General features: G+C 38.1%; 1 protein-coding gene across 1 annotated transcript in view; it reads left to right on the top strand.

The window, feature by feature from the left end:
• LOC135473237 (3'-5' RNA helicase YTHDC2-like) overlaps positions 1-21,696 on the top strand; it is a 31,348-nt gene extending 9,652 nt beyond the window's left edge. The window contains exons 11-36 of the mRNA XM_064753082.1: positions 39-154; positions 1,000-1,135; positions 2,022-2,214; positions 2,732-2,916; positions 3,372-3,459; positions 3,859-3,946; positions 4,240-4,320; positions 5,076-5,158; positions 5,879-5,984; positions 6,652-6,771; positions 7,176-7,341; positions 7,886-7,992; positions 8,531-8,625; positions 9,334-9,510; positions 9,955-10,186; positions 10,904-10,924; positions 11,779-11,895; positions 12,594-12,689; positions 13,421-13,518; positions 13,882-13,919; positions 14,021-14,134; positions 14,446-14,489; positions 14,845-15,168; positions 16,734-16,879; positions 19,085-19,169; positions 20,468-21,696. Of these exons, the coding sequence (XP_064609152.1) occupies positions 39-154; positions 1,000-1,135; positions 2,022-2,214; positions 2,732-2,916; positions 3,372-3,459; positions 3,859-3,946; positions 4,240-4,320; positions 5,076-5,158; positions 5,879-5,984; positions 6,652-6,771; positions 7,176-7,341; positions 7,886-7,992; positions 8,531-8,625; positions 9,334-9,510; positions 9,955-10,186; positions 10,904-10,924; positions 11,779-11,895; positions 12,594-12,689; positions 13,421-13,518; positions 13,882-13,919; positions 14,021-14,134; positions 14,446-14,489; positions 14,845-15,168; positions 16,734-16,879; positions 19,085-19,169; positions 20,468-21,028 (3,617 nt within the window). The 3' untranslated portion in view covers positions 21,029-21,696. The remainder of the gene's footprint in view (positions 1-38; positions 155-999; positions 1,136-2,021; positions 2,215-2,731; positions 2,917-3,371; positions 3,460-3,858; positions 3,947-4,239; positions 4,321-5,075; positions 5,159-5,878; positions 5,985-6,651; positions 6,772-7,175; positions 7,342-7,885; positions 7,993-8,530; positions 8,626-9,333; positions 9,511-9,954; positions 10,187-10,903; positions 10,925-11,778; positions 11,896-12,593; positions 12,690-13,420; positions 13,519-13,881; positions 13,920-14,020; positions 14,135-14,445; positions 14,490-14,844; positions 15,169-16,733; positions 16,880-19,084; positions 19,170-20,467) is intronic.
• Positions 21,697-26,488: the final 4,792 nt, after the last annotated feature.

Below are 26,488 nucleotides of genomic sequence, written 5' to 3'. Positions count from 1 at the left end.
AAATAAAATGTTAGCGTTTGACTTTTTTTCTTTTTCAGTTGAACAACAACAGCAGCAGTTGAACGAGTGGTGTGCTTACCCTCCTGTTGGCACCGAGACTGGAGTGTCAAGCTCTGACCATCACATGGACAGGAATCCTATAGGCACAGGAGAGGTACATTTCACCATGCAACAGTGCATCGGTCACCATTATGATTCTGTAGGGGTGTTAGCTCCTAAAAGTCAGCCATGTGCTTACTGCCAGTCTCATTTGAATACATAGACATAGAAGTTTTGTTCGGACTAAATCCAGGTGTAAATCAAGTCGTTTGAACCATTGACCCCTCAGAGCGTCTGTTTCTGGAACAGAGAAACCACACTAACACAGCAAGGGAAGAATTAAGATGAAAGAAGTTAAGGTGCTCTCATTTATAACAATGGGTTGTGGAAACATGGTTGGCTAACAGGGGTCCAGTTTTCTGCCCATATTTAAATTTGAAAGCTGGCAAAGAATTAATCTTAAAGGCATATGTTTAGGTTCAAGATTCGCCTTCACAGTGGCACTGTTGTTGAGCTGTTCATCACAATCATGCATATTTTGTACACTTTCCCACACACCCCTCAGGTTTTTGGAATGGAACAATTGATACACCCCTGGAAACCGACTGTCGACAGTATACAGGTTCCCTGGCAACAGAGTGTTTCGAGACCTGTGCTTTGAGGTGCTTGTCAGGCTACACCACGTCTTCCTTGTTACACTAGTATCCCATGCAACAAATTATGCTATTACTATTATATAGATGTGGCCAGAAACCACTCTCTTTTGAAACCAAGTAATACTTAATCACACTAGTGTTACATGCAGCAAATTATGCTCCCGGATAGGCTAACACTAATATATAGATGTGACCATTAGTTGATCAGTTGTCAGAAACCACTCTCTTTTGAAACCAAGTAATACTTAATCAACACAGTTGTTGTGCATGTTATTTGTATCCTTTTGTCCTATTATCCTGTCAGCTAGGTCAGGAGAAAGAGGAGCTAGAACCATGGCTTGTAAAGGAAATGGATGACATCATGAGTGACATTTGGCTCAATGGCAGTGAGGAAGGCTTCTCACAGATCTTCCACTTTGTGGTAAACGATGGCGTCAGCGGTAGGTCAATTTTATATTTTTAACCGTGTATTGTATTGCAAACGTGGAAATAATGTTTACGTTGGTGCAGGACATAATGGCAATTCTTCTAGCTGTTCACATTATTTGAAGTTACAGTGTTATTAAAGCGGCAGTTTTGTCCAGTACCAAACAGTTGGTCAAAATGATATTCTTCTGGTTTGAGGATTGAAGTGTCAAAATAATATTAAGTCCAGTCAGTCACTTTTGATTCCCAAGTTTTAGTCCATAAAAAGAAAAAAAAATGAGGGTGCACATATTAGCAAAATTTGTTTGCATGTAAGCTGAAGATGTCTTACTGCAGTTTAATAAAGTATAATTGAGGATAACTGGACTGCTCAGTTTAGGTCATACCAGTCATTGACTAATGAGATTGTGTGTATGAATTTGGCTGTCGCAGGCTCTGTCAAGTGTTAAATTCTGCAGGTACTTATTGAGGTACAGTGGATCCTCTCTGGTTTCCTCTGTCCATGTGCTAAACCATAATCCATTGATAACTATAAAGTGAAATAACAATAACAAGTAACACAGATTCATAGTAGATGTGACATCCTGCATTTCTTTCTGTATATTGATGCTGGCATAAACCCAGAAGAATCCTACTCATAGACCAACCTGTTTGCCTAACATAAATAAGCTGTATTTGACTCAGTTAAAAATTTATCAGTTTTTCTGATTCTGGGAGTTTTATTCATCCTTTTAGGAAGAGGTTGTGAGGTTTGTTTGAAAGCTAGGATAAATGTCCTACTGGAAAAATAAGTTTCAGCACCAAATTAATAGGTATTTTATGGCGTTTATTTCACTTTTCATGCAAATTTCTAGGGCTACATGTAATTCAGCATGTTTCCCTCTGCCGTTTGTTCACCAGTTGACTACAGCCACTCAGGGACTACAGCCACACCTCTGATGACAGCTGCTGCCAGGGGCTTTACAGAGATTGTGGAACAGCTCCTCAACCTGGGTGCTAATGTGAATGCACGGGCTTCTAACGGCTGGACGGCGCTGGACTTTGCCAAGAAATTCTCACAGGAGGATGTGATAGAACTACTTCAGGCATACATGTAAATTATATTCTAAACCTTGGCTTACATGAGAGCTGATGACGGGATTGAACTCACCTGAACTGAATGTTAGTTAAATACCGAATTGGTCAAAGCGGCTATTAGCTATGCAACTTTAGGATTGACTGGCATACATGTAATTCATCGTTTCTGAAAGGTCTAGAACCCGATGCTGCAGTCTGGTTTAGTCAAGTCTCATCTTAAACTCTCATGCATGCCAAGCTTTACTCTGCCCACCTACGCAGAGGTTGCCAGTAGCATGCCACTAGTTCTCCACTACCTCACCACTAGGCCACGAATGGCACATCCTTGGTAAGCCACTTAGATTCAGCTAGCATCCATCCGTAATGATGTACAGTGCACTGGATATGGGGTCAAGCAACAAGTAACTGACTTTTTTTACACCCAGTCTACTACCTTTCCGCAGCTCACAACAATCAGTCTTCTGGCAAGCTAGTGACCACCCAAATTTCATGGCCTGCATTTATATTATTGTTTCTGTTGTATTGGATTGTAGAGCTGCAGGGGAAGAGGGTGACTTGGAGGGGGTATCGGATTACGCTCAAAGACCAGACACAAGTGAACTGTCACAACAAGACCGCAACCTGTTGGCAGCATACCATGGGTGCTTCGATGATGACAAAGTTGACATTGAGCTTGTAACGGCTTTGGTTCATAAGATCCATTTATCACAACCAGAAGGTACTTAACGAAGTGTAGCCTACCTACAGAAATTAAAATTATATCTTCCCTAAATGACCTAAAATAAATGTCACAAAATATTATTTTCGGTGCTGAAACTTACAATTTTCCAGTAGAATATCATCCCATGTTCCAAACAACATCAAAACACCTTTTTAAAATTAATAGAACTCTCAGAATGAGGAAAAATGGGCAAGTTAGTCATGGCGAAATTTATGCTCATATAGGGTAAGTACACATAGATTCCAGTTGAGTTGCTTTCTTAATTCACAGGTTTCCCCCAGGCTCAGCCCGGTTTCCTCTCACCATAATGCTGGACAGAAATGAAATTCTGTGCAATGTAAGAATGCAATGAGTAAATATTTCAGTTACAATTTTGATATTATGACGCATTAGGATGTAATCCTAATTAGATGTTGTGTCATGTTATAGGTGTTTGTGATTTTGAATTCCAGGTGCAATTCTGATATTTCTACCAGGATATGATGACATAGTATCTCTCAGAGAGTCCATAAATGAGGACAAACGTTTTGAGCATTCAAGGTTTGTAAAGACAGCCACACATATTTTATTTTCATTTAGAATAAATATATTTTATTTGAGAGCATTGATGAATATTAACCTTTACTGATGTGTAAAACAGAAAATTTAGCACTTTGCTTGTGATGTCAGCAACCCATGTAAACTGTAGAGGTGCATGCATTAGCAGTGTTTTGAGGAAAACTGCATACATAGTATATTAGGTATTTACTTTAAGGTGACACGTTGTGAGGTAGTCTCTTATGGAGTTACATTTTTTTTGGTCTGTTTCATGTTTAACAAGATATTATTTGTCATACAAGCAAATTTTGAAATTTCTATTCTTACTTTTATATCACAGTCATATTTAAAATTCATGGAACTACATGGAGTACAGAACTGTTACTGTGCTTTGTGTTTCAGGTACATTTTGTTTGTGTTGCACTCTGCCATGCAGTCTTCAGACCAGAAACGTGTATTTAGACCTGCTCCTCCTGGGGTGCGCAAAATCGTAAGTGGAGGGAATATTTGGTCAAAAGTCAGGTGGTGAAAGTAGATATCTCCAGGTTCACTTTCACAAAACTAAAATAATTCTGGCTACTTTTACCTTGCTTTTTTTACCTTTACTTTTATCTTGCGTTTGTCTTCTTTGATGTGACAACAGATAGATAAAAATAACATGGGTCTTTGGTCGCAATGGAGAACAGGGCCTGTTTCTATGCTTGACAGCCAGTTCAGTCAGGATCAGCACACATGTACTTGCCATACAGATTTATCTGTAACATGCAATCTGTTCTGTTTCAGATCCTGGCCACTAACATAGCAGAGACAAGTATCACCATCAATGATGTGGTGTATGTGGTGAACTCTGGCAAAGTCAAAGAGGTAGGTGGATTTACACAATTTTCACCAAATTCGGCTTGTGAAGAGCTCTTGCTGGCCAAGCTGTCAAGACTGCTGTAGCTTAGATCATAAGTTCTTGACCATTGGCTGTGTGCCAGCTTGCAGGCAATCCTTAGGTCAGGATAAGTCAGGTAATTGGTGGGGTGTGGTGGTTTCTTCTAGGTTCAACCTGGTTTCCTTCGCCCATGGATGGATCCAACACGTCCGATGTCAGACCACCCCTTCTCGTGACAATGTTACTTTTCATTCCGTTTCCATTGAAAGCAGTGGTGTCGTAATGACGTCACAGAAAGATGAACATTTGTATCTAATGTGTGGGACATCCGTTTGACCTCTTTGCAACAATACTGCTTATGATTGGTCAGTTGCATGTTTTGATTGACAGTTCGGAAAGGTCTGTTACTGTATTCTGACCACCTTCTTAGTAGTGAACACATCCACTGTGGTTAAGAAGAAAAACTGCAACTGTGGATGGTGCATGCATGTGTTGATTGTTAGCACATTTCCTGAAGAGTTTGTTTGGTGCAAGAATAATGATTCAGTTTTGCCGAAGTGATCCTTAAGTGTAAATATAGTTGCTTAGGAACTATTTTACTTCAAGAAGACTGTGTAGTTGTATGAGTTTGGAAATGTTGAAAGCAACAAAAAGCCTAATGCCAAGAAAGACAAGTAAGTCTTCGTCAACTCTACATTAACATCAGACTAGTGCAGTATATGTGTATGGTTGGTTGTTTCAGAAATCATTTGATGCCTTAACTGGTGCTGTGATGCTGAAAAGCTGCTGGATTTCTAAGGCCAGTGCCAAACAAAGGAAGGGCAGGTACACAGCATTACCTGATCACTGGTTATATTTTAGGAAAAAAAAGACACTAAATTAGTGCATGGAAGTGTCTGGCAGTTGTGTTTCAGTGTTTTGTTTTATGTGAACTTAATTTCAAATTATTTCCTGACCTGTGACAAAAGAACCACCATTGTGGGAATATAATCATCTTTTCAATTATTTACTTTGAGTAGAAATGATTTGGAATTGTACTGAACTGAAAAGAAAGTCCTATGCAAGACAAGAACATACTACTTTCGATGTGTTAGCTAAATTCAGAATTTTATGAATGCGGAGGTAAAAATGTTTGCTCATTCACTTGTTTTTGAGAGTTCAAGATATAAATGATGAACTCAAATTCAGCCCAGAAACTTCAGAAACCTGAATGATGGTTATAATTTAGCCGCTTCCATGTTGTGTTATACCGTGTTTCTGAATGGGATCTGGTACAGTTCAGATCTTTAAATCTTATTGGATGACCTGATTTTGGGATGTTCAGAGCTCAAAACAGCAAGATTTTGACCCCTGGTTTGTTATGGTATAGTCAGTGTAGACAACAGAATTGTGATAAAATTATCACATTATCAGGAATATGGATCACACCCAGCCATGTACCAAACTGATGCGTTCTGCAGAGAGGTTTTAGGTCATTTCTGTCCGTTATCATGTTGTGTGGAAGTTTATGCTGGAATCTAAAATACATTTTCCCCGTATCTGTAGGGCTGGGAGATGTCGTCCGGGGGTGTGTTATAACATGTTCAGCAGTGTCCGGTTTCGCAACATGATGGAGTACACAATGCCTGAAATCATGAGATATCCATTACAGGTATTGGTTTAAAGCTGTCAGCTTTAGTAGTTAGTTTAGTAGTATGTCTGTGTTTACAAAAGGCTGAAGAGATCAGTGCCTCTGGAGAATGCTGTCCTTAAATGATGTAGTGTGAATAAAAGCTTGTTAAAACAGCTGCCAAATGTAGTGCGGATAAAGTCTGAAAAGAAAGGAGACATGTAGTTGCCTTACTATGTTAATCTTGTTGCAGTCTGATTGATGATAATGATTTTTTTAGATCAGCAATCTTCAACATGGTGTTAAATTTTAAATCTAGTTATTCACAAATTATTTTTGAGTCGTTTACATATCAGAATTTCGGAAGAGTGTCCAAAATTGTCGTGTTTGTTTTCCATCCTGTAGCGGTAGCAATAAATGGTTTCCAAGAAAGGTTCCTAAAAGTTTCCGATGGCATGCAAATGAAGCAGCTACAGTCACGTGTGTATTGTGTGTTTTCATTCTTTGGCACATTGGTGGATAGTGCAATAATATTTCTTGTAGTTTGTAATATGTTCCTATGAATAGAAGATTATCACGTGTTGTTCTCCATGATTCATGATTTGGACTGATGTAAAATCTTTCATTCCTCCCATAAAGAAAGCATGATCATAGATGGTAGTGAAAGTTGATGATTCTGACAGATGCTAAATCCTTAATTGTACACCAGGAGCTGTGTCTACACACCAAGTTGCTGACAGCTCCACATGTCTCTGTGGCTGACTTCCTCAGTAAAGCCCCAGAAGCCCCGGCATTCATCATCATCAGAAACGCAGTGCAACTTCTCAAGGTATGTCTGCAGTGCAACAAGGTCAGATACAATTTGTTTTGTTTATTTCTTTTCCTTTCTTAAAAAAAAATGTTCATTATTTTCCTCTTATATTTATTCTTTATATGGCATTCATTCCATAATAAAACTTATTCATCCCCGGCTGATGGTTAAAAATCCACCTTGTAAAGAGGGAATCTTGTTTAAATCCATGGATCAGGCCACGCTGAAAAATTGGCAATTTAAGAGCTTCATTGCTTGTATGAGTGGGTTGGCCTATTAATGTTTAGTTTGAGTGGGTGGGGCAATGTATATGGTGTCTTTGGCATGGTATTTTAGCAGAGCAATATTATAAGCATTTCAATACTTAGTACCATAATGATATGATTTACAATATTTAAATATCCTTCACCTTTGTCTCGCAGCAAATAGATGCATTTGATCCATGTGAAGATCTGACAGAGTTGGGCCACCACCTGACAGACCTGCCTCTGGAGCCTCAGCTGGGCAAGATGGTGCTCTACTCTGTGGTGCTCAAGTGTCTGGACCCTGTCCTTACCATAGCCTGTACCCTGGCTTACAAGGATCCATGTAAGTTCCCAGCTAGTCCATTATATTGAAAGGTTGGATGAGCAGGTCTATATGCAGTTGTACATATAAAAGCTCCAGGTGCCAAATGAAACAATTGAATAAATTATCAAATAAATCCAAACACCCAGCAACAGATTGTTACACTTTGTAACGCAGTACAAAATGCAATTTGTTTCAGTGGGCCTACATGAATACTGCACTCTGATGAGTGATTTTGATAGCTCCATATCATAATGCTCCTTGATCTGAGCTGTCAGTCAAGAGTACAAAACAGTACTGCTGTGATTTTTCCAAGTTACACATAGATTTAGAGTCAAATTGCAGTAACACGGGTGGTTTAATCAAATCAATTTTGAATTAATCAAATACTACTGTGGAAAATGTGCAAATAATTGGTGATGGCTTACCTATGGTTTCTTAAATATCAGTCTTTGTGTGCTCACATCAAGTCAGACAAGTGATGCATTGTACTGAATTCTAATTCATGTCAACTGCAGTTTTTTCAACAAACACACATGAGTTTTGATTTCTCATTTATTTTCAGTCCTCTTACCAAGCCAACCATACCAAAAGAGAGCAGCATCAGCAGCCAGACAACGGTTTGCTGCTGGCACTTACAGCGATCACATGACATACCTGAGGGCTTTTCAGGTATAAAAGATGCCAGCAGTGAAATTCATTTCTTAAATATTTTCAGTAACCTCAACACAAGGTACAGCTGCACTTGAATGTTTTCAACTTCTGCAAGAAAAGTAGTGGTGTGTAAGGCATAAAAGTGAATGATTTTTGTTTGCATCCTGGTTGTTATCTACTTGTATCTGTAAACAAAACCATAAAAATATCATGTATAATAATAAATTGTCATTATGCCTTTAGTGCTGAAATTTTGCTGAAATGTATACAGTGAGTTAATGGTAATATCATCAAATTCCTAGAATATAATGGGCTAACAAGATAATTGTTGGCCATTGAGATAAAATGTTTAAATTATGCAGAGGAGACAGTCATGTTGTTGTGAGGTTAAATTGGTAAAATTGTGAAACCTACACTCCTCTTCTACCCCCACCCCACACCACCCTGCACTCAGTACACAAATATGTCACAACAGAGGACTGCTTTGAAACTGTGGTGTATAAAATCATCACTTATATTTTATATTTGCCTGTAATTCTTACTTGTGTTTTTGCAGGCCTGGCAGAAGGCTCGCTCTGATGGCTGGGAGAGGGCATTCTGTGAGAAAAACTTTCTCTCTTCTGCTACTTTGGAGATGATAGTAGGAATGAGGTGAGCTGTTAGGCTCTTTTTAGTTTTTGTACTGTCTCAGTGGCTGGGACATATGAATTATTGAGGCAGTTCCAGCTGTGAACAATGAATTTTCCCCCTGCTGCCACTTGTTGGCTTAGTGCCAGTTAACTGTTGTGGTACCATTTTTTTGGTGGCCATTGGAGATGACACCTTCCCCCAAGATGGCATACACACTGGGTTTGCTCTGTGGGTAAAAATGTGTGAGTCATACATGTATGTGGGAATGTTTCTTTAGTTATTTGCCAGATGTCATCTCTTTACTCTGTACACTGGTTTTGTTCACCCATGATACATATTGGACATGAAATATGCCCAAGTACAGCAATGAATACTACTCAAGTCAATTCAAGTCTGCGTAAGGCCACGCTAGATTAAATTGTTGTTTTACGAGTGGAATAAATCATTTTCCAGTGGTCTGAGGAGTTTATAAAAATAAAAAAAAAACAGAAATGGTCTAATTTGTGGAAAATGTGGACTGTCTCAGCAATTTTCTTTCCTGTTGAGGACTTATTTACACGATAGGAAAGCATTGAGAAACAAGACAGTCATAAAAATGTCATGATCGGACAAAATAAAAAGGTTAATTTTAATTTTTATATTTAATCCACTTGTGTTTTTTTTTCTCATAATATTGGTGTTGCCTAATTTTGAAATGTACAACTGAGGCTATTTTTCTCTGTGGTACAGGACACAGCTGTTGGGTCAGCTGAGGGCGTCAGGGTTTGTGAGGGCTCGGGGAGGAGGTGACATACGGGACCTGAACACAAACTCTGAGAACTGGGCAGTGGTGAAGGCAGCCCTCTCTGCTGGCTGCTACCCCAACCTGGTCAGGGTGGACAGGGAGAGGAAAGTACTGGTCACTAAGTGAGTCACTTACACTAACTGGTACATTTTTAGTTTTGTGATAGTTATAGCTACTCTTAACCCTTGTGGTCCAATCCAGTTCTTGCTTCTATTTTGAGGGGGGGGGGGGGGATGTGAACTCTATCCTTAAACAATAATCAAGTAAAAAACATATACAATGTATAAACTGATACGATTTTATCTGTAGCACTGCCATTGTTAAATGGTTAGAGTCTGCCCCTGGACAGGAGTGATGCTCATTGGCAAAAGAAGACATAAAATATGTACTCATTATAGTAGGTCATCATTTAACACTTTCAAACATTTAAAAATGTTACCATGTAATTGGTGTTTGGATGTCAGAACACAAATGGACCTGTGACAGATGCAGTAGTGACCTTGGTACATGCATGCACTGTATGATATATCCTTAATGAAGAAGCTACTGTTCATTTCTTATAACAGGACAACAGACAAAGTTAGGATTCACAACACCTCTGTCATGTCAAGTTTAAGTCCTGCCTCCTCAGAGAATGTGGCTAAGATGACGCGTATACTACCTTCTGATTGGCTGATATATGAAGAGATGAGTCACGGTGTGAGGCTGGCATGTGCGCGCTGCTGTACCCTGGTGTCACCCATAACTGTGTCACTCTTCTCGGGTCCGGCTAAGCTGCCTTCTGACACACTGAGAGATGTAGAATCTCCTTCACAGAGTAAGACTTGAAGAATTGCCATGGGCATAAGTGTAGAAGAACTCAGCTTGTAGGGCTGTTCATTTTGTCTTACATGAAGTTTGTGGGCAACCGCTTGTCTTCCACCAATATAAAATACACATTGGGATGGCATCAAAGTTTGTCTGTCACATGTTAGATCAGGACAAAAAGATTCTGTGCATAAATACATGTACTGTGTTACAATGTATGCTGAAACATTAGAAATATAACAGCTTTTGATCTACCTTGTCACAAGAAGACTCTCTCATAGTGTGATTTCTACCCCATGTTCTGTTTCACACAATTATTATCGAAACCCAAATGATGAGGTTTAAAGCACTGCCCAGAAAATACATGTGTCAAAATTCTTAGTGTTTCCTGTAATTCAGTGCCGTTTCTTATCAGTTCGTTGCCTTTGTTTGCTTTGTTTCAGTTATGGTTGTTTCAGAACTTAAAAATATGTGGTTGTTATTATCCTTTGATTGTTTCCAAATTATTCTATACAGTGCAGTATTGCGTAAAAAACTAGAGGACACTGAAATACCGCAAACTTTTGATCACAACTAACTTTACAAATTCCCTACACCACCGACAAAGGGACAGTACTCTGCATCTGTCAGTAGTGAAGAATCGGTTAAAATATTCCTGCATCCAGATTATCACCAAAACTTTTTACATTGGTCCTTATTATATCAAAGCCCTCCAGTGCACAAGATTTCGTCTAAATCCCTGCATAACATTTTTCCATAAAGTTATTGAAAGAAACACAGAAGGACATTGATGAACGCAACCATCCTGGCCTATGTTAGACCTATGTCAAAATTTCAAATAACTTTAAAATTATTATGTAATAAGGTCAAAATATTACTTGGGTAACAAATATTTATTTATTTATTTGATTGATGTTTTAAGCTGTACTCAAGAATATTTCACTTATACGACGGCGGCCAGCATTATGGTGGGTGGAAACTGGGGAAATCCATGACCATCCGCAGGTTGTTGGCAGACCTTCCCACGTACGGTCGGAGATGAGTGACAAGCATAGCTTATGTCATATCCCGATCCTCGTCCAATAACAGGGAAAGCAATATTAAAGTGAATGTTAATGGGTGGTATCGTAAAAAGGACAGCATGTAATGAGCTCAGGTTTTCCACACGTGTAAAGCGTGATAACACGAGGAATATTCCAGCCATGATTCAGTGTGTGTGTTTTAGATACCCTGTACTGTGCATTAGAATCAAAGTTGAACAAAATGTAAGGGGGTGGTATCTCGAGAAGTACAGCATGGATTGTCCTGAAGTTTTACACGCATATAAAGCACAATAACATGAGGGAAGTGTTCCATCGCTGATGCTCTGTGTGCATATTAATGACCATAACTTGCCAAATTCACTATTTCAGTACTTTATGTATTGAGCTGAAGTTTTGCATTCATGTGTCTTCTACAGACAAGCTCTTTGGTAACCTTAATACCAAATCTGAGTTATTATCTATTGTAATGAATCCGTGTAAATGTCATGCCTGTGATAATTATAAGTTTATTACCTGGTATTGTACTTGTGTGGCTATCAGATGGTGTGCTGGATGCCCCCTGACAATGCCAGTGACAGTGAGAGTGAGGATAAAGAGGATGAGAGGAAAGCTTCCCTGAAACTTGATGACTGGGTGGCCTTCAAGCTTGACCCTGAGGTAAGGTCGTGGACTTGACCAGCCGGAGATTCTAACAAATATGTGTTTGCACAGTGTTTTTCAACTTTTCAAAACAGGTTTGATGGGCCTGCTAGCACAGTTGGTAGAGTGTCCGCTTCAGGAGCGGTAGATCCAGGGTCAATCCTGGGTCGAGTCACACCTGAGACTTTAAAAGAGGAATGCGTGCAGCTTCCTCGCTTGGCATTCAGCATGATGGGGATAGTGCAACTACTGCTTGCCTGCTTTCAGTAAGGCATCGCATTGAGCAGCACAAAAGAAAAGAGCGGTGGAAATCCATCCTGTGACAAGGAAGCACATTATATGCATTCTAAGGATTCCTTCTTCGTCATCTGACTGAAAAATTGTTAAAAAGTATGACATTAAACCCCAAGCACTCGTTCTTTTCACTCCAAACAGGTTTGACTGTGTCAAAAGCCAAGCACCTGATGTCGGACATTCCTGTTTCAGCGGATCACAAGAACTTCATATTAATTACAGTATGATGTTACAGTAGATATTGATAACCTTGTATAAACATTGTAGATGCTGCACTACAATCAATTTATGATGTAACAATGATTTATCCTGTCGCCACCTTACGATTTTAAAAAATATACAGTCAAATATACAGAGTTTGTCAATGTCTCAGTCTTACATATGTGTGTTGATTCAGCACTGATTTGTTTTCTCACTGTCAGGCTCTGAACCTTGTTCTTAACCTACGACAGAAGTGGCATGCTTTGTTCTTCAGACGGATGAGAACGCCATCTAAACCCTGGTCCCAGATTGATGAGGTGAGCTAACAAACAAGCACATTAATATTTATTACACATGTATAAATCAGCTGTAGAGTTAGGAGTGGTGTAGGGTCCTATCTGGCAGAGAAGGATTCAAAATACTGTAGCCTTTTTAGACCAGTTAGATGTAGTTTGTCAGTTACAGTGTTTTAGAAATTGCCTTGAGATTGTATTCAATTTAGTTTAATAGAAACATGACTTTTCCCAGCAAGATTTTCACATGCAATCTTAGTTGTGGGATTTTTTTCTGCAACTAACTATGATTGGCCCAGAGTTATGGAATTTATCACATGCTCATTATTATATAAATTTATGTTGAGTGGATTAGCCCATATTCAGATGTCTCAATTTTTTAAACACAGCAAGAACAAAAAATAAAACCAAAAAAGGAAAACCTCAATGAAGTGTTTTACAGTGTCATTGGCTTGAAGTCAGCCAGCTGCTATGCTCTTCTCCATACACGTACATAACCATAATTCTTTTAAACCTTGGGACAGATATTAGCAGTGTTGAAAGTAGAATATTACATTTCTTTACCAGCCTTTTGGAAAAGTAAAGATATGAGTATGTTGTTCATTAGATGGTCTAACAATGTGAGAAAAAAGAAACTCGATATTCCTGCTAGAATTTACATATATATTGGCATATATATCGTATAAATGAGCAGGCCAGGTGTCCCAAATTTTTGAAGAAATAGGGTATAGTAATTAGTGTGTTCGTGTTAACAGGCTGTGCTGCGTGCTGTTATAAGTGTGCTGACAACAGAAGAACAAGCCATGGGTTTACAGCAACCGGTCGGCATTGGCCAGAGACCCGAGACCTATGGGTAAGTCTTGAGTAAGATGGCCTCGTCTGCCAGAGTAGTTGAAGGGGCGCCCCTTTTGCCTCCATTACACTGCAAAGCAGCCATGATAGATTCTGATGCATTCTTCTCTGTAGACGTTTCTCTTGAGTTCTACATAGTTTCTTCCACCATCATGTATATGAGAAATTATAATTCTGATTTGAAGTGTAAAATACTGATGAAATGAGAAGGCACTTGTAAAGTGCAAACCATCACCACAGCTAAATGTACAAATCTCTCACTTCAAGCAAAGGGACGAGACTCTGCAAGTGTATAATATAGGTCACAGTGGTGAACAATTGTTCAAAAAAATGTTCGGTCTATATGTGATTGTCACTAAATCAGGCTAACAGACAATTGCAGTAAAAACATTTTTGGTGGAGGTAATAAATGTAAACTAGATAGGAAATAATTCACAAACACCCTATGGTCAATGATGTAGAATATGTAGTCAAGTCAATTACAGTGCCTGCTGTTTTTTTAGCTTCTGAGCCATTCAACTCTGGTGGAGGGAGGTTTGATTATGAGGATTACTATGAGAACAGGGGAAATAACCGTATGAGGAAAAGTCCGGCAACAACCCCCAGGAGGTCCCCAAGTGAGTGTCACTGTGCTACTTTTGTTGAGTAAATTATTTATTATCTCTGCTGTGAGTTCAAGTCCAGGTCATGCTGGCTCCCTCTCCGACTGTAAGTGGGGAAGGTCTTTCAGCAACCTCTGGATGGTCGTGGATTCCCCCTAGGCTCTGTCTGGTTTCTTCCGACCATAATGTTGGCCGCTGTCGTATAAGTGAAATATTCTTGAGTGTGGTGTAAAACACCAATCAAATAAATAAATAAATGACAAATTTATCTCACTCTTCAACAAAAAACGAGGGTATTACTTTGGGTCAGTCTGTTTTTCTTTCAGATTTCGCACTTTGTGCTCATTATCAGCACCAGTTTGAACCATGCGTAACATTTACATTTTTAAGGAATTATGTCTCTTGGGTTGTTGGTTTCTGGGTAATAACTGCATAAACTTACTGTCCCATTTAGGTAAATTTGTGTGTGTATGTTGATTTTGTGAAAATTCAGATCAATTTCGAAAAGCAGCCATATCTGACCAGAAACTGACCAGAATATTTAGCATCTAAATTCTCCTGTCAGTTTTATTGTGATTTATTGCAGTGTTCTAGAATGTTTCAAATTAGAAGGAAGGAAAAGGAGATTAAATGAACAGTACATGTTCTTTGTTGATAATACATATGACCTATTTAATTGTTACTATTATTGTAGTGCAGTGTATGATATTTTCTGATTATCACAGAGTATTTCAACCGAGGGCCGACTGATGATACAGCAGGCTTCAAATCAGCAGGGGGAAGTAAGTGCGGGGGAAATTCTCCAGGCTCTGGGTAACAATAGTGCTTCGACCAGTCAGAGAGGAAGTGCCTCTAGTACCCCATGCCCCAGCCCGAGGCCATCCTCTCCATTACAGGCCTGGGACAAGGACCCGGGGGCCATGTCGCCCCATCCCTGTCGCTTCTTTGTCATGAAGTGTCAGAATCAGAAGAGACTAGATATGGCCATCAGTAAAGGCACTTGGTCATCGTCAGCTTACATTGAAAAGAAAGTGGCCAAAGCCTTTGAGGTGAGTTGACATTGTTATTAATATTGAGATCTTCCACAAGATAGTTGAGCAAGATAGTGACAGCTTTTTAGCTCCCGTGTATGAAGTAAGGAGAGGTATTGTGAGAGGAGGGATTGGTTACTTTCGGTGCCAGTGGTGGTGTCGGTTTTCAGTTTGGTTAAAGTTTTTGGCCAAGCATAGGGTTGCAGTGGCCACCCATAATACACAGATAGTGAGATTTGCATATCAAAGACCAAGGAATTTTTTACCTCATAGCTCAACATTTCCTCAGCCATTCACAGGGTTTGCAGTTTCCACCATTAGTACATGGATTGCCAAATGCAGCTCGTGATTTGCATATCAAAGACCTGTATGGTAAATTTGTGCACAAACTTATCTTTTGTGTCTTTTATCACCACAATGATTTACAGCTCCATAACATATGAAGTCACTGCTCTGCAATCCTTAGCATACGATAAACAGTCATAGTTGTGACAGTATGATAATTTTGGCCTTTCCTGTTCATTTAATGGTAAGATCTTGGCACTATCTAATTAGAGAATAATATCTGTGTATGACAGTGTCAATCATTCTACTTCATTTTGATTCAGAGGTCAATATTTAAAGGTATTACATGACTTGAACAGTTTTACAAACTGCTCAATCAGTTAAGCTAACAGCATTCTCTGAATACCTTGTTATGTCATCTCAAAAACCACTGGGGGCCTCCGTGGCTCAGTTGGTTAGCGCACTAGCGCAGCGTAATGACCCAGGAGTCTCTCACCAATGCGGTCGCTGTGAGTTCAAGTCTAGCTCATGCTGGCTTCCTCTCCGGCTGTATGTGGGAAGGCCTATCAGCAACCTGCGGATGGTCGTGGGTTTCCCCCGGGCTCTGCCCGGTTTCCGCCCACCATAATGCTGGCCGTCGTCGTATAAGTGAAATATTCTTGAGTACAGCGTAAAACACCAATCAAAAAAAAAAAAAAAATCGACAACCACTGCGTCTTTGCATTACTTGCACAGCACGCGTTGAAAATAATTTGTCTGCCACACGGTGTAAATGCCATGTGTGTACCTCGTATGGTTTTCATTCCACAGCAGTGGAAAATAGCCGTATAAAAGACAAATGTGACATGTACCTTTATCTTTGCCTAATTTACACCAGCAATAGGCAGTTTTTCGAAAACTTGAAACTGGTCCTTGGGTTACCTGACTTGTATAAAGATAATTGGATGGAGAAAGTTGAAGCGTAGACATACCTAAAGATTTTCCTTCCTGTACAGTTATTTGTGCAGGGCTGGTTTAATAGGGGACCATGGGCTATTTGAATAGGGCTCTCTCTATGTTTGTAATATGTATGTAATGGTGGTTTCTGTTGATAGCATTCAGGCTGCTCAGAATTCTTCTAAGTTTTCGTAGAAAAATAATCTCCTCATGTATCTTACAAATGGCATCTTACAAATGGCATCTTACACAAGAAATTTTGGGCAAAAAAATGTGAAAGTTGCTTATTTTTAAATACCAGTTCAATTCATAGTGAATATGTTCATATAGAGGGAGAATTTTCTTGCATTGTTGTGTTTCAGGGTGGGAAGACGATATACCTGATCTTCTCTATCCAGGGTAGTAACCACTTCCAGGGCTATGCCAAAATAAGTCATCTCATAAGCCTTAAGGAGAAGAACAATCCAGCAACATACAGTGGAAGGTTTGGACTTGAATGGGTGAAAAGGTGGGTTTGTAAAGAGCTCTGTCAGTTTGTGAGATGTATGTAAAGGGAAAATTCTCAGCCTCCACTCACTGGCTCAAAGCCCGTTGAATGCTTTTTTCATGAAAATTTCTTGCCAGACATAAAACTTACCTTATGTTGTGATGAAAAAGTGTGAACAATTAGTCGTAATATGGTCATTCATTTTAGTATTTAGTCAGCAGTTTCTAAATAACAAATATCACTCAGTGCAAAATTCATGAGGGATGCCGAAGGTTTATGGGAATGAGAAGACGGCATCTCAGAGGACAACACTTCAAATTAATTAAAAAAAAAATCCCCTATGACAGCAGTATAATTTTTTTCGTCTGAATTTATTAAAGCTGAAGAATTAAAATTTTTTCTCCTTCATCTTTCTCGCATACAAAGAATGTTTTTTTTTTCTGTTTTCTTTTATAAAATACAGTATAAATAGTGAAACACCGTGTTCAAGCCGAGGCACTTTCTCTGACGTCTGCGATAACTAGGTCAGCACTCCTCTCGTCTTAGAAGCCACCACTACAAAATTAACGCATAACATCCAGTGACAGTCAAATGCCTAGGTCAGCCTACTTGGTACTTGGATTTATTTTCATTTATTTCAAAACTGAACACGAATGTAGTTGTACAACAATCCTATTGTAATTTTGTAAACATTAAATTGGAGCCAAAATCACCAGCACAACTCCGGCTACATCCTGAACCTGGAATACCCTGGCTGTGCATCTGCAGCTAGGCTATTGAAACAGGGTTGCTGGAGTTCCTTGTAAATGGTATAGTAGGCCTGCTGTATCAACGGTTCAAGCAGTGGGAGAAATATTCTTCCAGTATGTCCAATTTCCGGGAAAACTATATTGATCACTTAGGCCTTCATCGCCGAAGTCCACAACTTTAACCTGTCATAGGTGGTTACTGCTTAGACTGTTATACGAAAAATACCTTTGACGTTAGAGAGCTAGAGTAAACGTTATGTCACCTTGCCCTCGATAAAGATGATGTACTGAAGCTGTGTCAAGACTAAGTTTCACTAAACTTTTACTGGGTGGGGAAAAATCTAAAAAAATATTCAATGCCCGTTTAAGATACTTTGAAAGGTAGTCTTTCAGTGAACGTAAACATTAGTCAGGTGCTGTCTTTCACTTTAAAGAGAAAAAGACAAGAAAGAAATAATTTGTGTATGATTGGTATTTGGGACTACCTTTTGGTATATATTGTCTATGTGTAATGATGTTATAAATGAGGATGAAACACAGGTTTAATAATTATATTTGCTCTAGAGTTTGGTTTTTATAGCTACATGTAACAAATGTTTTCAACCTGGATTTTGATCATAATTTATGTTTTTAATATGTTCATAAATATTGTAACAGTTCAGATTAAATGCATATGTTTGGATGTAAACAGCAAATTTACATTCAAATAAATTGAGTAGACTTGCATCACATTCTTGTATAGAACATTATTATGCAACAACGATAAATACCAAAAGGTGGTCCCTAATACCCACCATACAAAAATATTTTCAAATACCCTTTTCTCCTGAAATAAAATATTGAAGAACGATATTTGCAAATGCAAATGCATCATTTCTGTGTTTTCTTCTCCTTTAAGTTGAAAACTGCAGGTATTTCACTAAACATGATCATGATAGTGTGAATATGACTAGCTTATTTGTGGAACTAACATGAAATTGTTCGGTTAAACTTTTTTTGTAAGCAAAGCTGAAAACATTGGCACTGGTATCCATGTGTCTTGCCTGATGAGTTATTTGGTCCAGCCACAATTATTTATAGGCACACTTCATGACCTTGTAACATAAAGTAGCTCAGACACACTAGGTGGTGGTGAAGCCCTGATCTTGGGCAGGAAAGTTTTGAGTTTGACAGTTGCTTGTCCACGGCTGGTTGTTAGTAGGGGCGCTCGACTGTCCTCCGCCCATGCATGCCATGAATCAAACTTCTGTTACTGTTGACCAATAAGTTAATCAGTGAATCCCAGAACCTTAAAACTCAGGTTGTCTCCAGTTGTTTTGTGGTACTGTCACTTGCCTAGCACTTCACTGGGTGACAACCAAGTCAAATTGGAGTAAGATTATGACAGCTCTGTGGTGATACCTTTGGGAATGTCTGTAAAGCAAGTTTGCAGATTTTCATTTTATGGTATTTAGATGGATTTAATATGTATTTCTAGGGGCAATGTCTCGTATCAAGCAACAGGCCACTTTGTGAACTCTTGGGATAAGAACAGGAGTGTCAGAGACAGCAAGGATGGTCAGGTGAGTTCAGTACAGTTAGAGTTAGAACTGAAATGGAAAGTGCTGATTTCACTAATTAAGATGTTTTTATTGGCTATTATATTTTGTAGAAATAATATTGGTAGAAAGTATACCTCGGTCCACAAAGGCCATTTACTTCCTGGGATCAAATTCAGATATATTCCATGCTTTAGTCTAATTCAGACATGCTTTGCCTGAAGTTGTGGCCTGAACTGATCAGCTTTCTGCAGAAAACAATATTTGTGAAACATGTTCTCTGTCCCAACCAAGCTCAAAATCTGTACACAGTAAATACTGTACATAGTAAATACTGTATGCAGTAAATACTGTACACAGTAAATACTGTAAGCAGTAAATATTTACTAGTTCTCACAATAAAATTTATAGATCAGTTTTCAAAAGTGTAAAGACTGTAGAAGTTTTTAAATAATCAGAAATTCAAATTTCCATATTACCCTTTTGTGTTTTACACCATATTCAAAAGTATTTCACTTATTCGATGGCAACCAGCATTATGGTGGAGGAAAGCGAGCAGAGCCTCAGAGGTCCCCTTTTCTGGTTTTGACAAAATAGTTACTTTACACTATAGATAGAACCTTGAATGGTTCTTTGGGCTTAAAGGTTGCTCTTGTCAATGTTGATGGGTTTTAGATGATTAGCCTGCAGGTTGGATTATAGCTCTAACTGGCTTAATGTCAGATGAAAGGTAGTTTTACTTGAAACGCTCCCGTCTCCTTTCTATTAAAACAAACCTGACTGCCATCATATGAGTGAAATAAGTTTGAGCACTCAGTAAACCAGTCAAATAAATAACACAATGATTTTGAGTACTCAGTAAACCAGTCAAATAAATAACACAATAATTTTGAGTACTCAGTAGAACACAAATCAAATAAATAACACTAATTTTGAGTACTCAGTAAAACACAAGTCAAATAAATAACAATAATTTCGAGTACTCGGTAAAACACTAGTCAAATAAGTAACAAGAATTTTGAGCACTTTGTGAAACACAAGTCATTTAACAATAATTTGGAGTACTCAGTAAACACAAGTCAAATAAATAACAATAATTTGGAGTACTCAGTAAAACACAAGTCAAATAAATAACAATAATTTGGAGTACTCGGTAAAACACAAGTCAAATAAATGACAATAATTTGGAGTACTCAGTAAAACACAAGTCAAATAAATAAAATAGAAAAGCTGAATAAAATATTCCAGCAACATGAAATATTAAGCAGCATATTGATTATTCATGGCAATATATTCATTCATATGTGGTTGTATCTGTGCAGGAATTGGAGCCTAATGTTGGTGAGACCCTCATAAGATTGTGGGATACGACACCTCAGCCAGCTAAAAGTTCCCAGTCTCCAGGGAGACATCTGGGGGCAGGAGATGGCCCTAACCAGGGACATAGAGGCATCCCAGGTACAACTAAACAGGATCCATTCTCAGGTATGAAGCCTCAGTCCCCTGGGCACGTGACAGGACAGTCTGGAGATCACAAGCGCAGCTCCCAACCTGGTGAGTACCCTCAGTCCCCAGCCTCTGTCCCCATCCACGGCTCCCAGGTGTTTACTAGCCCTGAGGGGAGACGTCATGCTGGGGTGGAGCCATCAGGTGCTAGCCCCAGGTTTGTCACACCTGTAATCTCACAATCCTCATCAGGCACCCGTGGTAATGCCCCGCTGACGATACTACAGAGAGGTTCTAATGCCAGCCAGAGTCAGCTGCCTCACAGAGAACAACTACAACAACAGCACCAGCAGCAGCATCAAACCAAATCTATGCCGGGTTCCTACCCTAACACTAGCCCTGGTGCCTACCAACCCTCACATCACAGGCAACAGTAGGAACAGCGCTAATGCAGGCTGGCTCATCCTTTCTGTTCTGAAAGTGGAAGATTCATGACTGAACAATTCCAAAGAAAGCAAAAACATTAAGACCCTTTAAATTCTTCTTTCTTAAATGCTCCAGAGTTTGTAAAAATGATTTTTTTCTTGAATATTGCAATGATTTTTTGCATAAAACTTTCTTTGACATCTGGGAAAATTATGTTTGTGGCAAACGTGTTCAATGTACGTATTGCTGGACTAAAATCTTCACATTTCAGTGAAAATACCAGTGTTATCAAAGCTGGATTAAACTTAAACCCAGTTTGATTTGAATATTTATTTTCATTCCCTGGTGACTCAGATGGTGACAACATATGCGCAAGCACAAAGAAATAAAAATAAAATCAATTGCAGAGTTTGAAATTTAAAAGTTTGGTTTAAGTTGAATACAGTGATGCAAGCTTAGGCCAAGATTTCAGGGTGGAATTTATCTGTGTGTTCTGGAACAATTTGAGGTCATGTTTATATAGTATTGAAAGGACTGGAGAAGAACGTGTCAGATTACAACATATATGTATGCACTGTATTTATTTCACAAGATTGGTCAGTCACCTATTTACATTGCTTGTGTCAGAAATGTTACTACAAATTACTATACAAACTGAATTATCCGGGTATATATATATATATATATATAACAGGTAGTAGTTATTGTGAAATAAATTATAATTGCTTTTATCATTATTATTTTTATTAAATAGTGGACATCAGATTTTCCATATCTGTGCTGAAGCAGTGAAGCAAAAGTTGTTTTAAGACAAGATTTATTACTATTTTAGTGTGTAAATGAGCCTGAACTGATGAAGAGCAGGTTTCTCCCATGAACATACCAAGTTTACCCCAGGTATCATTGATATAAATTGTTGTCACCTTATCAGGATTGAGCTTTTTGTTTTATCTGAAAGACAAGCAATCAGTTAATATTTATTCATCCAGAGTTACGATCAGCCTTGGCAGAAGGTGTATGTTTAATGTGATTGTTTTGGATAGAATCATATACATTGTTGGTAGAGGAAAGATTATTTTGGATAGGATCACATACACATTGTTGGTAAGGTAAAGGTTGTTTTGGATAGGACCACTTACATTTTTGGTACGGAAAGATTGTTGAATTGCAATGCCCTCTGTTATCGTTGTGAACATTTTCTGTCAGGCAGTATTTTTGTAAGTAAATCATTAATTATACGGCATACTTTGTAAATATTATAAAAACTGCAGCTGTTAGAATTTCAGGATTTTTTCACTGAAAAATCTAAAATGGCTGCCAATATGGCGATATCCAAAGCACTGCTGTCTATTTTCATACAAAACTGAAACTTATGTGAGAATTATCAAGTAAAATAGTGGTTTTAGGAGGAATTCCAATCTGTGCAGTGCCATTTCAGTTAATAAGTATGAATCTAGAGAAAAACAAAGACAATTTTGTTCGTGGGAATATGTCTGGGAGGGAATGTCCGTACCCTGTGAAGGAGAGTTTCTGCTTATTTGACGGAAATGTGTTTTGAAAGCTGTTTGTAATATGGTTAATGTGCATGTGCAGCAGTATTTTAGTTCAGTGTATGTGTGTAAAGAGAAACCTATTGTCATAAAAGAACATGCAACTCCAAAAAAAAAAGCCTCACTAGAAGAAAAATTTTCAAGGCCTTTGAAAAGACTTGAAAATTAGGGATTTCTTTTTATATGGGACTGGAAAAGCCTTGTAATGGAGACATCAAAACCAACCAAGGAGCTGTTTCTGAAAAGTGTCTTAACTTTATGTTGACATAGGGTGTTTACAGCGGACTAACGTTTTTTACTATGTGTATGCGTTTCTCAAAGCATTTTTTAAATATCACTGGCGAGCTTAACTTATGCGACCTATGAGTGGCCTAGTTTTGGACAGGAACTGGAACTCTTCAGTGAAAACAGGTGAAAAATGTACTTGCACTGACGTAGAAAAAACAACAACACAGGCTTTGATGAAAGGCGGTTACGTGCGTGAACACTTCTCTGGTCCATTTTATGTAACAGGTTACTGAAACCTTCATAACATTTTGACAGGTGGTTAATTTGGCGTCTGTGGATCACATCTGCTGACATATTCACAGGCTTTTAATCGTTATGACCAATCTATGACACCTCATCTTGGGTGCAAAATTTGCGACCTGTCAAGGGTATAAATTTGTTTTGAGGAACACTGACGTCATAAATTTTGTGACTTCAGACCCTCCCTAGTCCCTTTTGAGAAACAACCGCCTGAACTTCTGTATATATTCATGATAGTATGTTGACATTCTCATGAAGGAATCTGATATTCAGTGTCGTTGAAATTATTTAAGTGCACATTTTCCAGGCTACTTGGTATGAATGTTCAACATGAATGTAAAATGTTCGCAGTTAAATGAACTTTCAATCTTTCACATGTTCACAGCAAATACATATATGTGAAAGACTAAAAAGTCATTTAATTGGGAACATTTTACATTCTTGTGGAACATTTATACCATGTAGCCTGGAAAATGTGAATTCTGGGCCAGGAAAAGCCTTAAAAAACCCTAGAAACTTAAAATCTTCAAAGCATGTGAACTTTGGTCCCATATTCTTTACATTTGTTATCACAAGATTAAATGCTGTGAACTGTTTAATAAATTCCAAGGGCTGCTTTATGGATCATACTGCCAGTGTTGTCAAGTGGATTTCTTTGCATAAATGTTGCTAGAAAGTTGTGCCGCATTTTTGTGCTATAGCTTTTAAAAAATATGCTTCAGTTTATATCAGGAACAACCGTAACATCTTTTTCATCTTTTGCAAACATCATTTTATTGAAATGTATGAGGAAAACAAGCTTTAGTTATGAAGAGGACTTTTTGCCCACCCCTTCAGTAACAGGATGAGTTTTTGTCTGGGAACTTTTTGTCTTACACCCTGGACACACGGATGGACATCATAGCTCTTTCAGTGACGTTTATTGAGTTCTTGGATGTAAGAGAAACTTGTATGTGCATGTGAAGAGAAAGTCCAGTTTGCATGGATTTGGTTCAAACATGCTATAAATTTGATGTGATATAAGCATGTTTATGTGGTGTCTTTTGTGCCTATCATCAATAATACGATCCACAGGGGCGATTCAATAATTCTCACAGCTTTCAGCAGAGTTAGACAATGCTTTGCTAGACTTAAGTTTCTAGATTTCTTTTCTTTCAAAAGTGCTGTCACATATTTTTTGAGCACATATTTGTGAAATAATGGTGTTTTCACTTTTAATGAATTTTTGCTAAAAATTCACTCCCATATTGTAATTTTGTGTGTTTGTGTGATTATTATGCATGCTCTGTTACATATGTGATCATGGTAATGAAGCACCTCATGGTTACCTTGCACCTAGCCTAAAGTTACCACAGCTTGTCTTTCTGAGATCAGTTATAAACCTACTGGGGGGCCTTTGTGGCCCAGGTGGTTAGGATACCAGTGTGGCGCAATGACCCAGAATCCTCTCACTAGTGGAATCGTGAATTCAAGTCCAGCTCATGCTGCCCTCTTCAGCGGCCATATGTGGGAAGGTCTTCCAGAAACGTGCAGATGGTTGTGGTTTTCACCCAGGTTCTGATTGGTTTCCTCCACCATAATGCTGGCTGCAAATAAGTAAATAAACCTAGTGACACTGCCAGCCTGAGTTTATCTTTTTTGTACTGTACATTGATAGTTATTCATGCCTCCTATACCAGCTGCGTTAAGCCGGTGGGAAACCTGGTTAACAATTGTGAAATGTAAATTATAATTAACCAGCAATTTGCAATTGAAGATGTTCCAAAAATGATTTGTTTTTTTGTTGTTGTTGTCCTTGTGTTAAGGACTTTTTACTTACGTCAATTAGGCCAGTTACAAAAATCTTTGTAAAGAACAGATTTTATGTAAGACTTAAATCTTTTCAAAAGAATTAGTTAAAGATTAAGTGGGTCGTTAACTTAATTGTTTTTGTCTACTTTTTTATTATGAACTGCAATGTTTGTTGTTTTGTGAAGATATTGTTGAAAACAGTATTTAAATTTTCTGTGTGGTATAACATGGTTCAATCTGTCAAGATTTTGCCATTTTATGTAAGTGTACATTACTACATACATGTATCTTTAATGGTTATTGTTGTTTTTGTTGAAAATAAAACTTTCTTTATGCATATGTTTTGGTTTTATCAATTTGTGATATTTTCACATTAACCCCATCTTTACTGCTTGACTGACTTCACTTACTTGGCTGAGAGTGTGAAAAAAGAGCAAAGTATGTGTTTAAATATTACTGAACTATTAAAATACATGTACAGTATCTGTTTGAGTAGCTGGTTTATGTGCATCAGAACATATTAAAGGTAAAAAAAGTAAGGTTCTTACTTCACTGGCTCCTTTTATTGTTAATATACTCCAGACATCCAATCTTAGAATTCAAGACTTAAACTGAATTTAATTCAGTTAAAAATATGAAAGGAAATGGTAAACATCAGTGAAAATAGTTTTCAGATGTAATTTTCAGTGATTTCACTTTTCACTTGATGCAGTTTTCACTTGATGTTTACTTGATTTGCTGTGCAGTAATTTGTGAGGCTCTTGGAAAGACTTCATGTGCAGAGTTTTCCTCAAATTAGCCTCTCTTTGTTTAGCTGCAACTCTGACAACATGTTTCTGCAGAAATAAAAAAACATTATACTAAGCTTCATAAAAATTCAGTATGTTTAAAAACAATTTCTCTATATTTGTTTCACAGCTTCCAGTCTAAAGAAAAAAAAACAATGCAACCTGCACTTTTCATGCTTGGAAAACTTATAAAATTCATAGAATATTTCTTATAAGGATGTTTGTGCTGACCTATTTATTCAGATGTAGTTCATGCACTATATCTGTCTCTGGAAAGTTATGGTATCCCAACATCATCATATTTGGTGTCAGTGACCCTTTTTGTTGTGTCTTAAATTGCAACATTTACATGGGTTATACATATGCTAAATGCCCACAAATTTTGTTCATGACTAACGTGCCCATATTTCCTGATTCTGAGAGTTCTATTTTATTTTAGAAAGGTGTTTTCAGGTTTGCTAGGAACATGGGATGATATTCTCTTTGAAATTGTAAGTGTCAACACCAAAAATAATATTTTGTGACGTTTTATTTTACTCTAAAAATGCACTTTTGTAGGTGAAATTTTAGGTTATCAAGGCTATGTCATCTTGCAAGAGCAAGCACTGGATGCCTTTATGTGATTTATCAGGTTTATCCTAATCCAGGTGATCACGAAGATGAATTGTATACAGTTGCAGATATCTGTACTGTCGTGCAACCACAACTGGTACAAGTACTGGCCTCCGATTTTCAGTGATCAGAAATCTGAAACATGTTTTCACCTATGATATTGATCTGTTCTAGATTTATATACATACATATATTTGATTGG

Source organism: Liolophura sinensis, chromosome 8, assembly GCF_032854445.1.
Source record: "Liolophura sinensis isolate JHLJ2023 chromosome 8, CUHK_Ljap_v2, whole genome shotgun sequence".
Classification (NCBI taxonomy): Eukaryota; Metazoa; Mollusca; class Polyplacophora; order Chitonida; family Chitonidae; genus Liolophura; species Liolophura sinensis.
This window is presented reverse-complemented; position numbering and strand designations above follow the sequence as displayed.